This window comes from Salmo salar, chromosome 16, assembly GCF_965601325.2.
Source record: "Salmo salar chromosome 16, fSalSal1, whole genome shotgun sequence".
In the NCBI taxonomy this organism is placed as follows: domain Eukaryota; kingdom Metazoa; phylum Chordata; class Actinopteri; order Salmoniformes; family Salmonidae; genus Salmo; species Salmo salar.
In genome coordinates, this window is record NC_138306.1 from 25,463,612 (window position 1) to 25,481,815 (window position 18,204).

General features: G+C 43.1%; 1 protein-coding gene across 1 annotated transcript; it reads right to left on the minus strand.

Moving 5' to 3' along the window:
• Positions 1-5,863: 5,863 nt before the first annotated feature.
• zgc:77752 (protein tyrosine phosphatase domain-containing protein 1) lies at positions 5,864-16,562 on the minus strand. The gene is made up of 11 exons (XM_082963249.1): positions 15,715-16,562; positions 15,496-15,576; positions 15,278-15,396; positions 14,837-14,974; positions 14,415-14,686; positions 10,196-10,498; positions 7,209-7,325; positions 6,851-6,952; positions 6,664-6,744; positions 6,437-6,547; positions 5,864-6,353 (listed from the first exon to the last, which is right to left on the minus strand). The coding sequence occupies exons 1-11, from the start codon at positions 15,888-15,890 to the stop codon at positions 6,213-6,215; spliced, it is 1,641 nt and encodes a 546-aa protein (XP_082819375.1). The 5' UTR covers positions 15,891-16,562; the 3' UTR covers positions 5,864-6,212.
• Positions 16,563-18,204: the final 1,642 nt, after the last annotated feature.

The window sequence follows — 18,204 nt, forward strand, 5'->3', positions numbered from 1 at the left end:
GACTGCCTCGCCTGGTTCACCAACTACTTCGAAGATAGAGTTCAGTGTGTAAAATCGGAGGGCCTGTTGTCCGGACCTCTGGCAGTCTCTATGGGGGTACCACAGGGTTCAATTCTCGGGCCGACTCTTTTCTCTGTATACATCAACGATGTCACTCTTGCTGCGGTGATTCCCTGATCCACCTCTACGCAGATGACATCATTCTGTATACATCTGGCCCTTCTTTGGACACTGTGTTAACAAATCTCCAAACGAGCTTCAATGCCATACAACACACCTTCCATGGCCTCCAACTGCTCTTAAACGCTAGCAAAACCAAATGCATGCTTTTCAACCGTTCGCTGCCCGCACCCGCCCGCCTGACTAGCATCACTACTCTGGACGGTTATGACCTAGAATACGTGGACAACTACAAATACCTAGGTGTCTGGCTAGACTGTAAACTCTCCTTCCAGACTCATATCAAACATCTCCAATTCAAAATCAAATCTAGAATCGGCTTTCTATTTTGCAACAAAGCCTCCTTCACTCACGCCGCCAAACTTACCCTAGTAAAACTGACTATCCTACCGATCCTCAACTTCGGCGATGTCATCTACAAAATAGCTTCCAATACTCTACTCAGCAAATTGGATGCAGTCTATCACAGTGCCATCCGTTTTGTTACCAACGCGCCTTATACCACCCACCACTGCGACCTGTATGCTCTAGTCGGTTGGCCCTCGCTACATATTCGTCGCCAGACCCACTGGCTACAGGTCATCTACAAGTCTATGCTAGGTAACGTTCCACTTTATCTCAGCTCACTGGTCACGATAACAACACCCACCCGTAGCACGCGCTCCAGCAGGTATATCTCACTGGTCATCCCCAAAGCCAACACCTCCTTTGGCCGCCTTTCCTTCCAGTTCTCTGCTGCCAGTGACTGGAACGAATTGCAAAAATCGCTGAAGCTGGAGACTTACATTTCCCTCACTAGCTTTAAACATCAGCTATCTGAGCAGCTAACCGATCACTGCAGCTGTACATAGTCCATCTGTAAATAGCCCACCCAATCTACCTACCTCATCCCCACATTGTTTTTATTTACTTTGCTGCTCCTTTGCACACCAATATCACTACTTACACACCATCATCTGCTCATCATCATCTGCTCATCTATCACTCCAGTGTTAATCTGCTAAATTGTAATTACTTTGCTACTATGGCCTATTTATTGCCATACCTCCTCATGCCATTTGCACACACTGTATATAGACTTTCTTATTTTTTTAAATATTATTTTCTATAGTACGCTTGTTTATTCCATGTAACTCTGTGTTGTTGTTTCTGTCGCACTGCTTTGCTTTATCTTGGCCAGGTCGCAGTTGTAAATGAGAACTTGTTCTCAACTAGCCTACCTGGCTAAATAAAAGTGAAATAAAAAAAATTAAAAAGAGGAGTGAGTAAGTTAGTAGTAACACAGGTAGGAGAGGGTATCATGTTGAAGTGCCATAATAAGTGGCTTACTCAGCCATTACCACACTGGACTGATACAAATCACGGATCCCTTTGGAACTTTCATTGCACACATCTGGCACCTATTCCCACTGATTGTATTTGTATATATGTGCTCTTTGTTCACCATGGTGCTGTCGATTATTGTTACAATGTCCGTTGTTGCGTGTGAGTACCTGTGCTGTGTGCTTTGGGCTTTCGTGCCCTTGTGGATTGAGCAGATGATTACAGGTCTCGTCCCGTGTGATAATCATTGTGCGCTAGTGTTATTTATTCGAGGTACCGTAATTTCCGGACTATAAGCCGCAACTTTTTTCCCAGGCTTTGAACCTCGCGGCTTAAACAATGACGTGGCTAATATATGGATTTTTCCCGCTTTCAATTTTTTTCTCCAAAAAACACATTCTGTGACGTGCTCAGTTTTTTGGCGGCATGAAGCTTTCATTAGACCAATGAAATTGCCGAACGGGTTAAGGTCAAACAACTATTTTTGTTTACTGTTTAGATTAAATCGAGCACTCTCAAACTTCCCATCATTCTGATTACGGTAGTCATTTTGTCACCCTGATTCCTGGGGGCACAACAAAGTATTTGCAGCCACTCGACATCAGTGTAAATCGTGCATTTAAGGTGGCGCTCCATGTTCAGCGGGAGGCTTGGATGACAAGTGGGGAGAAATCCTTCACTAAAACGGGCCGCATGCGAAGAGCAACTTATGGTCAAGTCTGCCAGTGGGTCCAGACAGCGTGGAGCATTGTCAAAAAATCCACTATCATCAACGGGTTTCGATAGGCTGGACTGCTGCGTGTTGAAGAGGGCTCAGCGGGGGATTTGCCTCCGGATGAAAGTGACGAGAGCGACAATGAAAACTATCCAATATCGGATGAAGCAATTCTGAGGCTATTCAACTCCGACACCGAAGGAGATGGTTTCAGTGGTTTCAGTGCACAGGAGAAGGAAGATGGTGACCAATGACTTTATTGGTAGGCTACTGTTTACTGCAAATTTTTTATTTTTGTTACAAGCCGTGTTTCGTTAAAGCCTATATATTTTTGTTACAAGCCATGTTTCGTTAACTTCTCTAGGGCCAGTGGGACGATTTCGTCCCACCTATGTAACAGCCAGTGGAATCCCGTGGCGCGTTATTCAAATACCTTAGAAATGCTATTACTTCAATTTCTCAAACATATGACTATTTTACACCATTTTAAAGACAAGAATCTCGTTAATCTAACCACACTGTCCGATTTCAAAAAGGCTTTACAACGAAAGCAAAACATTAGATTATGTCAGCAGAGTACCCAGCCAGAAATAATCAGACACCCATTTTTCAAGCTAGCATATAATGTCACATAAACCCAAACCACAGCTAAATGCAGCACTAACCTTTGATGATCTTCATCAGATGACAATCTTAGGACATTATGTTATACAATACATGCATGTTTTGTTCAATCAAGTTCATATTTATATCAAAAACCAGCTTTTTACATTAGCATGTGACGTTCAGAACTAGCGTACCCCCCGCAAACTTCTGGTGAATTTACTAAATTACTCACGATAAACGTTCACAAAAAACATAACAATTATTTTAAGAATTATAGATACAAAACTCCTCTATGCACTCGCTATGTCCGATTTTAAAATAGCTTTTCGGTGAAAGCACATTTTGCAATATTCTAAGTAGATAGCCCGGCATCACAGGGCTAGCTATTTAGACACCCACCAAGTTTAGCCCTCACCAAAGTCAGATTTACTATAAGAAAAATGTTATTACCTTTGCTGTTCTTCGTCAGAATGCACTCCCAGGACTTCTACTTCAATAACAAATGTTGGTTTGGTTCAAAATAATCCATAGTTATATCCAAATAGCGGCGTTTTGTTCGTGCGTTCAAGACACTATCCGAAAGGGTGACGCGCCCGACGCGTTTCGTGACAAAAAAATTCTAAATATTCCATTACCGTACTTCGAAGCATGTCAACCGCTGTTTAAAATCTATTTTTATGCAATTTTTCTCGTAAAAAAGCGATAATATTCCGACCAGGAATCTCTGTTTTAGTACAAAGAGAGAGAAAATAAAAACATGGGGTCGCCTCGTGCACGCACCTCAGTCTCATTGTCCTCTGATAGACCACTTACCAAAGGCGCTAATGTTTTTCAGCCAGGGGCTGGAATTACATCATTCAGCTTTTTCCCGGGTTCTGAGAGCCTATGGGAGCTGTAGGAAGTGTCACGTTACAGCAAAGATCCTCAGTTTTCAATAAAGAGAGTCAAGAAGAACAAGAACTTGTCAGACAGGCCACTTCCTGTAAGGAATCTTCTCAGGTTTTTGCCTGCCATATGAGTTCTGTTATACTCACAGACACCATTCAAACAGTTTTAGAAACTTTAGGGTGTTTTCTACCCAAAGCCAATAATTATATGCATATTCTAGTTTCTGGGCAGTGGTAATAACCAGATTAAATCGGGTACGTTTTTTATCCGGCCGTGTAAATACTGCCCCCTAGCCCTAACAGGTTAAACCCTATTTATTTTTGTTACAAGCCGTGCTTCGTTAAAGCCTATTTATTTTTGTTACAAGCCGCGTTTCGTTAAAGCCTATTTATTTTTGCTACAAGCCGTGCTTCGTTAATAAAGCCTATTTATTTTTGTTACAAGCCGTGTTTCGTTAAAGCCTATTTATTTTTGTTACAAACCGTGTTTCGTTAAAGGCTGTGTAAAGTTCATTTGTTTCAATGTACCGGTTGGCACCTGCGGCTTATAGACATGTGCGGCTTATTTATGTTCAAAATAATATATTTTTTTTAAATTCAGTGGGTGCGGCTTATATTCAGGTGCTCTTAATAGTCCGGAAATTACTGTACTCCTAACTCTTTTGTTTGGGTTTCAACCCTGTGTTTTTGTTACGTGTTTGTTTAGTCTTTGTCCCCGTGCCTTTACACGGCACGACGTAATTTGGGGCTTAATAAAAAAAACGATTACGCATTCCTGCGCCTGTCTCCCGAATCTCTTCATACCAATGTGACATTACGTAACATGCAACAACTTCAAAGATTTTATTGAGTTATTGTTCATGTAAGGAAATCAATCAATTTAAATAAATGCATTAGGCCCTAATCGATGGATTTCACAGGAATACAGATATGTATCTGTTGGTCACAGATACCTTTAAGAAAAAGGTAGGGGCGTGGATCAGAAAACCAGCCACAGTATCTGGTGTGACCACCATTTGCCTCATGCAGTGCGATACATCTCCTTCGCATAGAGTTGATCAGGCTGTTGATTGTGGCTTGTGGGATGTTGTCCCACTCTACTCCAATGGCTGTGCGAAGTTGCTGGATATTGGCGGGAACTGGAATACGCTGTCATACACGTTGATCCAGAGCATCCTAAACATGCTCAATGGGTGACATGTCTGGTGAGTATGCAGGACATGGGAGAACTGGGACACTTTCTGCTTCCAGGAATTGTGTACAGATCCTTGCAACATGGGGCCGTGCATAATCATGCTAAAACATGAGAGGATGGCGGCAGATGAATGGAACGACAGTGGGCCTCAGGATCTCGTCAAAGTATCTCTGCATTCAAATTGCCATTGGGAAAATGCAATTGTTTTCATTTTCTGTAGCTTATGCATGCCCATACCATAACCCCTATGCCACAATGGCGCACTCTGTTCACAATGTTGACATCAGCAAACCGCTCGCCCACACGACGCCATACAAATTATTCCATGAAGAGCACACTTCTCCAGCGTGCCAGTGGCCATTGAAGCTGAGCATTTGCCCACTGAAGTTAATTATGATGCCGAACTGCAGTCAGGTCAAGACCCTGGACAACGAGCATACAGATGAGCTTCCCTGAGACCATTTCTGACAGTTTGTGCAGAAATTCTTCAGTTGTGCAAACCCACAGTTTCATCAGCTGTCCGGGTGGCTGGTCTCAGACGATCCTGCAGATGAAGAGGCCGGATGTGGAAGTCCTGGGCTTGCGTGGTAACACATGGTCTGCAGTTGTGAGGTCTGGTTGGACGTACTGCCACATTCTCTAAAACGACATTGGAGGCGGCTTATGGTAGAGAAATGAACATTCAACTCTCTGGAAACAGCTCTGGTGGACATCCTTGTAGTCAGCATGCCAATTGCACGCTCCCTCAAAACCCTTCGACATCTGTGGTATTGTGTTGTGTAACAAAACTGCACATTTTAGGGTGGCCTTTTGTTGTCCCCAGCACAAGGTGCACCTGTGTAACTATCATGATGTTTAATCAGCTTCTTGGCAAAGGAGAAATGCTCACTAACAGGGATGTAAACAAATTTGTGCACAACATTTGAGGGAAACAAGCATTTATGCATATGGAACATTTCTGGGGTCTTTTATTTCAGCTCATGAAATATGAGACCAACACTTTACATGTTGCATTTATATTTTTGTTCAGTGTGTACATAAGATTTTAACAATAATACACGCTGGGATGAGGTCAATGGTACAAATATTTGTATTGTGTAATGTGCAGAGAGAATATACTCCAATATCAGGATCATGGCCATGCTTCATAAAATCTACACCCATCCAAGCACCACTAAAACAGTAAAGAGCTTACTGCACCTAGTCATAGAAAAGAAAACACTAGAAATTGAACAAATCTTTGACCCTTCATACAAAGGGTTATAAAGTTAAGTTTGTACAACCAACTAACCCATCAACCAATCAATCAATTGTTTCCTCTTCTTGAGCAAGTGTTTGTGTAGTCTGAGGTCTGTGTGAGAGAGTTATGGTTATGGAGTGTTTGTCTGATGCTGGACTTGAGGATTCTCATCAGGACTTTATAGCTCTCCATCTCCTCCTGAGGGTGCTATTGAAAACACAGAACAATAGTTAGACATCAATTTGAACTATGACTGCCCCACACACTCACGCACACACCCACAGACTCACCCTGGTGAGTGCTTGTATCAGGCGTCGTAGCACGGCCTCCTCTCTCTGAGGACACAGACTGGTCACCTGACCCACACAACCCAGCAAACAGGACATGGTGTGGCGCTGGGGCTGCTGGGACAACATGCACACACACACATACACAATAGTTGCTGAGGAGGTTGAAGACCCCGAAGTAAGCCATGACATGGTTAAACGTGTATCAATGGTCTGACTGGGTCTCTCACCTTCGTTAGCACACTGAGATGGTTCACGTGTTGAGATACTGAGGTCAACCTCTCTACGTCATCTGCACTCAGAACAGGCTCCTGGAGAGAGAGATAAAAAGAGAGTATAAAAAGCAGGAGAGTGTAAGAGAGTGAGAGTATAAAGGGAGAGAGAGAGGGAGAGAGATCTTTATCTGAGCCCTCTGACCTTGAGTTTCTCCAGCCAGGTCCACAATAGACAGCTGAGTACGTGCGGATCAGACTCTGTGACCAGTAGGGCCCAGGCACACTCACTGCTGTTCAACTCCTCCTGTCAGTCAACACAGACAGAACAGAGTGCAGTCAGGATTTCGGTTACTGGTAGGCAGCCCATGACAGATTAAGGTATCCCATTCCAATATGTTGTAATCATAGTTATGGTAAATTCCATTTCATTTAAGTCAATTCAGGAGGGCTCACATCTTGAGATCCGCAGAATAAGCTTCAATGGCTTTAGTAGCTTAGTAACTTCCAGACAGTCTACACTACACCTCAACTTGTGATAACCTGCTGTAACAGTTTATTACCTGTAGCAGTGCTGTCCTCTGTAGAACAGTCTCACCAGGGGGATTTAGATCTGCCATCTCCTTGGCAACTGCCCGAGCCACTGAGGCCTGTCCGGACTTACGCTGGTTTTTACGTACCTTCAGAGCACAGGAAATAGTTTATTAAGAAATGTGCTTTATATAAAAAAGTGACACTTTTACTAGTATGCCCCCAGTAACACAGTCTGATACTCACCTCAATGTAAGAGTTGAATTTGTGAAACGCTGGCGCCCTCTTGGCAGTGCACTTTAAACTCTTCGAAGAACAGTTACTGTTGGTTGCCCCACTGCCTGCTGGGAGGTTGAGTCTTTGTGAGTCCTCAGGACTGGAACAGAGGCCAACTGTAGGCGTGGGCAGGACTGGACTCATAGGTCTCACGTCAGGTCTAATCTGCTCTAACCCAGACCAGTCTCTCTTACTCCTATCTAGTACAGTACAGTATGAGCCCAACTCAAGATCCTGGAAAAAAATAAAGCAATGTGGTTAATATCAAGGCTCTGAATGTTGCCAGTACCAACGCAGATTTTTCTAAACTAATGTTCAAGAATGTACCACCTGTAACCAGTAATGCCGGGGATACACTCCTCAATTTCGCCAGGAATTCGCTGTTGCCGTCCAAAACAAATACTACTGAAATCCTTTGAACTTGGGCTATTATCAGTACGTCAGGACCGGTGACGGCTATTCCATTCTCCAGACCCCAGTCGGATGTCTGGATAATTTTCGGACATTTGGTGGTGCATCTTAAAGTATGAGCAGGGCTACGATGCGATTGGGCGAGGACTACTGCCAATAGCCAATGCAGCACTCAGCATGTGAGACCAAAACATTGATGGTGAAGAGGAAAGCAACAACAACACGCAACGTGTGGAAATCCCGCTATGCCATCCGACGAACCCTAAAACAGGCAAAGCATCAAAACAGGACTAAGATTGAATTGTACTACACCAGCTCCGACGCTCGTTGGATGTGGCAGGTTGCAAATTAATACAGACTACAAAGGGAAGCACAGCCGCGAGCTGCCCAGTGACACGAGCCTACCAGACAAGCTAAATTACTTCTATGCTCGCTTCGAGGCAAGCAACACTGAACCATGCATGAGAGCATCAGCTGTTCCAGACAACTATGGGATCACGCTCTCAATAGCTGATGTGAATAAGATCTTTAAACAGGTCAACATTCACAAGGCCACAGGGCCAGACGGATTACCAGGATGTGTACTTCGAACATGCGCTGACCAACTGGTAAGTGTCTTCACTGACATTTTCAAACTGTCCCTGACTGAGTCTGTAATACCAACATGTTTCAAGCAGACCACCATATTCCGCGTGCCTAAGAACACTAAGGTAACCTGCCTCTATGACTACCGGCCCATAGCACTCACGTCTGTAGCCATTCAGTGCTTTGAAAGGCTGGTCATGGCTCACATCAACACCATTATCCCAGAAACCCTAGACCCACTCCAATTTGTATACCGCCCCAACATATTGCCCCTGTTCACTCATGACTGCATAGCCAGGCACAATTCCAACACCATCATTAAGTTTTCCAATGACACAACAGTGGTAGGCCCGACAATGAGAGAGCCTATAGGGAGGAGACCTGGCCATGTGGTGCCAGGACAACAACCTCTCCTTCAATGTGATCAAGACAAAGGAGATGATTGTGGACTACAGGGAAAGGAGAACCGAGCACGCCCCAATTCTAATCGACGGGTCTGTAGTGGAGCACGTTGAGAGCTTAAAGTTCCTTAGTGTCCACATCACCAACAAACTATCATGGTCCAAACACACCAAGCCAGTCGTGAAGAGGGCACGACAAAGCCTATTCCCCCACAGGAGACTGAAAAGATTTGGCATGGGTCCTCCGATCCTAAAAAAGTTATACAGCTGCACCATCGAGAACATCCTGACTGGTTGCATCACTGCCTGGTATGGCAACTGCTCAGCCTCTGACCGCAAGGCACTACAGAGGGTAGTGCGTACAGCCCAGTGCACACTGGGGCCAGCTTCCTGCCATCCAGGACCTCTATAACAGGCGATATCAGAAGAAGGCCCTAAAAATTGCAGAAGACTCCAGTCATCCTAGTCATAGACTGTGCTCTCTTCTACCTCATGGCAAGCGGTACCGGAGCGCCTAGTCTAGGTCCAAAAGGCTTTTAAACAGCTTCTAACCCCAAGCCATAAGACTCCTGAACATCTAATCAAAAGGCTACCCAGACTATTTGCATTGTCCACCCCCCTTTTATTCTGCTGCTACTCTCTGTTTATTATCTATGCATAGTCACTTTAACTCTACCTATATGTACATATTACCTCAATTACCTCGACTAACCTGTGCCTCCGCACATTGACTCTGTACCGGTACCCCCTATATATAGCCTCGCTACTGTTATTTACTGCTGCTGTTTAATTATTATTATTTTATTTTTACTTAACACTTATTTTTCTCAAAACAGCATTGTTGGTTAAGGGCTTGGAAAAAAGCATGTATGGTCTACACCCGTTGTGTTCGGCGTGTGTGACAAATACAATTTAATTTGATTTGACTGAGATGATGGACAGGTTTGTGGAGCTGTGGAGAGAACACAGCTGCCTTTTCAATATTAAAGGGTTTATATTACCTCAAATTCCCTCTGTAGAATAGAAAGTGCCCACAGATGCCCAACCATTTGCGGGTCTATATTCTGCACATCCATCTCTTTTTTTATGTTTCTTCACAAAATAATGTGCACATTTAATAAAGTAGCTTGCTGTTTGCATGTCTATATTTTTTTCCTATGACAACCGAGAAACGTGGGGCAGGGTGAACTAGGAAATCATCCTGTAATGTGAGCACCCACGTCCTAGGGTTGAGGATGGACGGAATGAAAGATTTGGGACAAGGAAATCGGATAATGTGAACACATCCAAGTTATTCAGATTTTAGAAGACGTGTATGCTCAGTCTAACCCTGATGTTAACCTTACCTGTTTTACAGTGATCTTGCTGAGGTCTGAGTCACTGTAGCTGCGTTTATCCAGCAGTACCTGTCTCTTCCTCTCCAGAAACCCCTCTGGTTCATCCCAGGAGGACACAGACCCTGACCCTCCCCAGGAACCCCAATGGACCTCACGGTGCAGGGGCAGGTACTGCTTGGCCACCAGGGTCTCCCTCACAGCCCTGCCCAGGGCCCGCAGTTCTGCCCTTCTCTCCAGCTCAGCATGCACCTCCGGAGAGGCAGGCAGGCCCAAGGCCAGGGCAGTAAGACGGCCACACAGCAGGTACATCACCTAGATGATGATCATCATGAAAACAGATAGCTTTTAGAAACAGATACAGGAACCCATGGGATACTGGGGAGAGTGGAAGATGGAGAGAGAGCAGAGTGAATGGGGAGTGATCTGTCTGTTGGACCAAAAGCCAGACCCTCCAGACAACCACAAAGGAGGTAGGGGAGAGTGGGGTAAGTTGAGCCATTTTTTAAATTCAGTATCACTCCGTCAAGGTACATATAGTATTCTTTCTAACAATGATGTCTACTAATATTTCAGGATGTTGTGAATCCCTGGGGGAAAAAAAATCAGAATTCATGTAAACATTACAGGTTTTGAAAATATAGCCTCCCCCAAGGTAAACATTTTGACTATATTAAACCCACACAGCTACAATGATGTACTTTCATGCTAGGTTTAGGACCTCATATCTGACTCTACATGGAACCCAGACCCTAGCAGTGGAGCAGGTCACCACATGTCAAACCTCACTAGTATGGATGACTGTGGGAGTGCTCCTAACAGTAATGTCCCACCCACAACCAGCCAGTGCCTAATGACAGTGACCATCGAAAGTGAAAAAGAGAAGGAAATGCATGTGGATGAGAAGGGCACTGAAAGTGTCTATAAGAATCAAGGAGAGAAAGGTGATGTCATAGCAGAGAATCAACCATGTCCCACTTTAAATGTGAGTGCAGGGATATTTGATATCAAAACACCTGCTGTGGAAGAGAGAATTGAAACATGCAATTTTTAAACACAAGAGCAGCAGACTTACTTTGGATGATAAAGTTGTACAGAACAATCTTAAAATGATTTACTTTGGTTTAGAAACAAGCATCGTGTCCATTACATTTATTTGGGATCAATTAAGGAAGACATCCTCTTCTGCACACCACTGGAAACCAGGACAACAGGAGAGGATATTTTTAAAGTACTGGACAGCTTTGTGACATCAAATGGACTTTGGTGGTCAAGATGTATTGGTATCTGGACCATTTTAAAGACAAGACTCTCCTTTAACCTGTTAGGGCTAGGGGGAAGTATTTACACGGCCGGATAAAAAACCTACCCGATTTAATCTGGTTATTACTACTGCCCAGAAACTAGAATATGCATATAATTATTGGCTTTGGATAGAAAACACCCTAAAGTTTCTAAAACTGTTTGAATGGTGTCTGTGAGTATAACAGAACTCATATGGCAGGCAAAAACCTGAGAAGATTCTGTACAGGAAGTACCCTCTCTGACCATTCCTTGGGCTTCTTGGCTCTGTTTATTGAAAATGTAGGATCTTTGCTGTAACGTGACACTTTCTAAGGCTCCCATATGCTCTCAGAACCCGGGAAAAAGCTGAATGATGTAATTCCAGCCCCAGGCTGAAACACATTAGCGCCTTTGGTAAGTGCTCTATCAGAGGACCATCAGACTGAGGCTCGTGCACGAGGGGATCCCATGTTTTTATTTTCTCTCTCTTTGAACGTAAACACGCTTTCCCGGTTGGAATATTATCGCTTTTTTACGAGAAACATGGCATAAAAATTGATTTTAAACAGCGGTTGACATGCTTCGAAGTACGGTAATGGAATATTTAGAAATGTTTTGTCACGAAATGCGTCGTGCGCGTCACCCTTCTTTACACTTCGGATAGTGTCTTGAACGCACAAACAAAACAGAGGATATTTGAACTTAACTATGGATTATTTGGGACCAAACCAACATTTGTTATTGAAGTAGAAGTCCTGGGAGTGCATTCTGACGAAGAACAACAAAGGTAATAACATTTTTATTATAGTAAATCTGAGTTTGGTGAGGGCTAAACTTGGTGGGTGTCTAAATAGCTAGCCCTGTGATGCCGGGCTATCTACTTAGAATATTGCAAAATGTGCTTTCACCGAAGAGCTATTTTAAAATCGGACATAGCGATTGCATAGAGGAGTTCTGTATCTATAATTCTTAAAATAATTGTTATGTTTTTTGTGAACGTTTATCGTGAGTAATTTAGTAAATTCACCGGAAGTTTGCGGGGGGATGCTAGTTCTGAACGTCACATGCTAATGTAAAAAGCTGGTTTTTGATATAAATATGAACTTGATTGAACAAAACATGCATGTATTGTATAACATAATGTCCTAGGTGTGTCATCTGATGAAGATCATCAAAGGTTAGTGCTGCATTTAGCTGTGGTTTGGGTTTATGTGACATTATATGCTAGCTTGAAAAATGGGTGTCTGATTATTTCTGGCTGGGTACTCTGCTGACATAATCTAATGTTTTGCTTTCGTTGTAAAGCCTTTTTGAAATCGGACAGTGTGGTTAGATTAACGAGAGTCTTGTCTTTAAAATGGTGTAAAATAGTCATATGTTTGAGAAATTGAAGTAATAGCATTTCTAAGGTATTTGAATAACGCGCCACAGGATTCCACTGGCTGTTACGTAGGTGGGACGATTTCGTCCCACTGGCCCTAGAGAAGTTATCTAACCACACTGTCCGATTTCAAAAAGGCTTTACAACGAAAGCAAAACATTAGATTATGTCAGGAGAGTAGCCAGCCAGAAATAATCAGCCACCCATTTTTCAAGTTTTCTTTACTGACCATAACTTTCACTTGTCTGACCGCTTGCATAAGTTTCTCACATGACTGGCTTATCTGGGTGATGTTTTTTTCTCTCCTGAATGATCTGAATCTAGCATTACAGGGACTCTCCGCAACTATATTCAATGTGCGGGACAAAATTGAGGCTATGATTAAGAAGTTGGAGCTCTTCTCTGTCTGCAATAACAAGGACAGGTCTTTCCATCATTGTATGATTTTTTGTGTGCAAATTAACTCAAGCTTATGGACAATGTCAAATGCGATATAGCGAAGCCCTGAGTGAGCTGGGTGCGCAATTACACAGGTCCTTTCTCGAAACGGATGACACAAACAACTGGATTCATTATCCCTTTCATGCCCTGTCTCCAGTCCACTTACCGATATCTGAACAAGAGAGCCTCATCAAAATTGCAACAAGCGGTTCTGTGAGAATAGAATTTAATCAGAATTTAATCTGGATAGGGCTGAGCTCAGAGTATCCTGCCTTAGCAAATCGTGCTGTTAAGACACTGATGTCCTTTGCAACCACGTACCTATGTGAGAGTGGATTCTCGGCCCTCACTAGCATGAAAGCTAAATACAGGCACAGACTGTGTGGAAAATGATTTAAGACTGAGACTCTCTCCAATACAACCCAACATTGCAGAGTTATGTGCATCCTTTCAAGCACACCCTTCTCATTAATCTGTGGTGAATTATTCACCATTTCTGATGAACAAATAAGGTTTTAAGATGGCTAAATAAAGAGCAAAATTATTGATTATTATCATATTATTATTTGTGCTCTTTGTCACTTCCCACGAGTCGGGTTGTGACAAAAACTCACACTCATTCTTATGTTTAATAAATGTTTCGTATAGTGTGTGTGTGTGGCATGCTTACAATGATGGTAAAAAACAACATTTGAGAGTGTGCTGACCCTGGTGCTAGAGGTGGTACGCAGCTGGAGGTTGAATGTTTGAAGGGGTACGGGACAATAAAATGTTTGGGAACCACTGCTCTAACACAATGACTTCATTTGACTTCGTGAAAATCCTTCTTTTTTTTTACCCAACTTGCTTTCCACTTTTTCCATGTGGTTTCTTCCTTCACAGACTCCATGAAATTAGGACTTCTTGCTCAATTTTGTAAAATGATTCATTTTGTATATGGTTTCCTAGAAGCAAGGTTTGGCTCAACTTACCCCACTCTCCCCTACATGACAACTTACCCCACTCTCCCCTACTTGACAAGTTACCCCACTCTCCCCTGCATGTCAACTTACCCCACTCTACCCTACATTACTTATTACCTAAAAGAAAGATAGTGTTGCCAAAATAATTATACAAAACAGACACCTTGGGAGTGTGCCTGAGGGTGCGGGCCTCCTGGCCATGGAGGAGGAGGGCCTGACGGTGCAGGTACTGCAGCAGGGTGAACTGGGCCCCGTGGCGCAGGCTGAGGTCAGGGTACTGGGCCAGCTGAGGGCCCAGAAGACGAGCAAAGTCAAATACCAGGCTGATCTGGTCCCTGGTCTGGATGGAACAGGGGCGTTTGATACGCACGTAGTGGACAGCCTCACTGGGGCTCACACGCAGAGTGTAGACCAGGTAGCAGGCTATCAGGACACCTGTCAACAATGACAGGAGGTGTGCCCATTTTTGCAGGATCGTTTATGGACAATATATTTCTGATTGCAGTCAATGTATATTCTAAATGAAGTGAACAATAAAGACAATTGATGTACTGAGAACCATATTCTCCAAACATATACACACACCTGTCCTCCCCAAGCCTGCGTGACAGTGCACCGCCACCTTCCCTTCTTTCACAGCGAAGGCTAACACCTTTACTCCATCCATCATCCCCACGAGAGACGACACACCGAAGTCCGGCATGCCAAAGTTGAAGAAGAAGACTGCACCACACGCGCACGCACACACACACACACACACACACACACACACACACACACACACACACACACACACACACACACACACACACACACACACACAGACACACACACACACACACACACACACACACACACACACACACACACACACACACACACACACACACACACACACACACACACACACACACACAGAAGGAAAGACAAGAACACATATTTAATTTACGAAAGGCCACAGAGACAATCCTAAAGTAAAGTGTGTGTTGTAGATATACTGTAGGTATAAATACAGTATAGTCTTACTATTATTCTCCATGAAGGTTTGTGGGGAATAAGTGAATCCAGTGTCTGGCTCCAGTGGAGGGCCACAGTGAGCATGCTCCCCAGGCAACTGCATGTTGATGATGGACTTGATGTTCAGCCTGGTCAGAGAGAACAGGATCAGTTAGAGGAGAAAGAGGGTGGACACGCAAACACACGTCGGTAGACATGCAAGCATGCACATATACATGACTATTTACCGTTGGAACTGCTCTATGATGTTGTATTTCTTGATGAGGTGAGAGGAGGGTCGTGCCATGGCCACAATGTCATCAGTCACCCTGCGAACAGAACAGAAGTGAATATAGAACTTCCAATCATCACTCCCTTCCCATCCCTTACCATGCAGATCTCTCCCTCCCCACCTCTTTCTCTTCTGAATCTCTTTCCCTCCTTCCCTCCCTCTCCCCCCTCCTCACCAGTGTGAGAAGAGTCCCTGTACAGCTTGTTGGCTGGGCCTCCAGCAGGCTGGTCCTTCATAGCGGCAGTCCCATCCTCCGCAGGCCAGTAGGCAAATGATCTTGGGTGGGATGGCCTTCACCAGATTCTCTCTGGCCTGGGAGTAGGCTGGACGAGGCACCGGCACCGTGGGCATAGTGGATAGTATGTACCGTAGTGGGGGTTGTTCACAGAGTCAGTTTAAACCTTAGAACTGAAGTAAATTGTTGAACCTATGGAGGACAAGCTAGCTCCTTAGCCCAGTGGACAATATTGTATGATGAAGTGCAGGGTTATAGTGTGTAGTATACTGTGGTGGCTGGCCTTATGCAGACACCTGAATTAATTTGTTGACTTCCAGAGAGACAAGATAGCCTCTTGGTCCAGTGGGAGGGGATAAACATGTGCAGTGCAAATACCAGGAGTAGTTCACAGACTTAGCTCAGCCTCATGCAGAGATGTAAAGTCAATATGCCCTCAAGAACAACAAGTTGGTTAATTTGGAAGTATCCTAATGTACATACAGTATGCAGGCGGCTAGGTCTAAAGTTACTGACAGAGCTTCTGTAGGGTTACAGAACTGGCGAACTTCACCTACGGGACTGTGTGGTAAATGAAGAGTCCAGTAGCTGGTACAATTGGAAAAGTAAAGAAAATATAGTCAATAAATGTTGCAGATATGTCTCTCTATCACAGTATTATAAACATTCTAGTGACTAGATTGACCAGCATCGTAACAAGACAGTTGATTGCTTAAAACCCTTTAACTGTCTCTTGTTTAAAACATATTTAACCTTAAATTCCTATGACTAAAAACTCAAATAAGAACTTCCGATCGTTTTTTTTTTTTACACTATGATTCTTGAAAATCCAATATCTTGAAAACTTGACTGCTAACATGCAAAATATTTTGCGACTGTATCAACAAGTGGACATTTCTTTTTAAATCTAAAAGATAGTTTGAGTGGAGTACCCCTTTAAGTCTCAATATTGATTAATTGACCCAATGGGTCATAAAATGTGGTTTAACCTATTTATGTTGCCAATTCATTCATATTATTCATCAAAATAAATGTACCCTATTCTTATTCCACCATACGTTTCTACTGACATATCAATCGCCTGGTTGAGCACATTTAATTTTTAAAGTATTGCTTTTTATATTTTTTACATTTTAACTATTTATTTTCATATTCATACTCTTCAAGGTCTCTAATAACAGGAATATTGCAATATAAATCTCTCAACAAATTAAATCCTGCCGTTTATCCCATACCTTTGGTGACTGATTTTGAGTTTTCTTACAGCCATCTTAGTGGGCAAAGTTAGAGTGCCACAACACTGAACTGCAGCAACCAAAAAGGATACAAATTATGTAAATTGAGCAGGAGGGCTGGGGTAGTTGACCAATCAAGTTCAAGTGAAGATATTTTGTCCCCAGAAAATAAGTAATTGTCAAACATGCTCTACCAGCTGGTTGAGAATAGGGTTAAAGTAAAGTGCAGTTATTTAATACATCGAATTGGATGATAATAACAATATATTTTTGTCCGGCACCACACCATACAACTTTACTTGCATTAAAGTGCCACTAATTAATTGACTGATAATAATAATTAATTGACTGATAATAATAATCTCTTTCTGATTCATTTTACGTACATTAATTTAAAACAATACCCTTCTCTGTATCGTGTCTTACCTTTGTGGTGACATCTCAGAGAGAGGCGAGCTCCATTTCACACACACGCACTGCTGTGTGCCGCCCCAGGTTCTCTAAGCCTTATTAGCTGTCATAATAACATTAGAACAGACATTCACAAATCATAGTAATCTCTGTTATATAAGACCTATACTGTACTCCTGTCCACGCCTTGCCTACATGAACCTTATCCTTCTCAGCCATCTGGACACGTTTTGATTATGTCTTTAAGTGTTGCTGTGATTGTGATATTGCACATTTGGAAAGCTAAAGAAATTATTATTTCACTATTGTTGACTTGACCTTAGCACAATAAAAATGATTTACTGCATCTTTCAATTAAAATTGCATTACTATTCTGTTCCTAAATACAAGACAATTGAATAGGTCAATTATATCCCAATAGAGACACATAAAGATGAGTGTATACATTTTATTGAGACCACATGCAGCTATAGGCAGTGTCCATGAGAGGTCAGTATGTATCTGTTGTGAAAAGGGTTTTCAAAACAGCCTGAAATCCAGGGGCCAACTTTCACTGGGAAAGATGTTCTTAAGGACCATGTGGATGCCTCAGAGCGGTCAGGTAGGCTGTTTGACAGTTTCGGCCGGCTGAATTTAGGACCGTGTGGACACCACAGAGTGTGCAGACAGTCTGCGTGAATGCAAAGCTTCTGAAAAGGCACAGTGTTGCTGCTGTCTCTGTGTGTGTTGCGCAGAAACTGGCTAATCTTTATTTGACTTGTGTAGCTGGCAATGTAACTGCTGT

What these genes read in the sequence shown, in the direction of transcription:
- zgc:77752 (XM_082963249.1), bottom strand. Translation starts at nt 15,890, where the DNA reads ATGCCCACGGTGCCGGTGCCTCGTCCAGCCTACTCCCAGGCCAGAGAG. An exon ending in CAGGGACTCTTCTCACACTG is followed by an intron (nt 15,577 to 15,714) that starts GTGAGGAGGGGG and finishes TTCTGTTCGCAG; the next exon opens with GGTGACTGATGACATTGTGG. An exon ending in CCCTCAGGCACACTCCCAAG is followed by an intron (nt 10,499 to 14,414) that starts GTGTCTGTTTTG and finishes ATCATCATCTAG; the next exon opens with GTGATGTACCTGCTGTGTGG.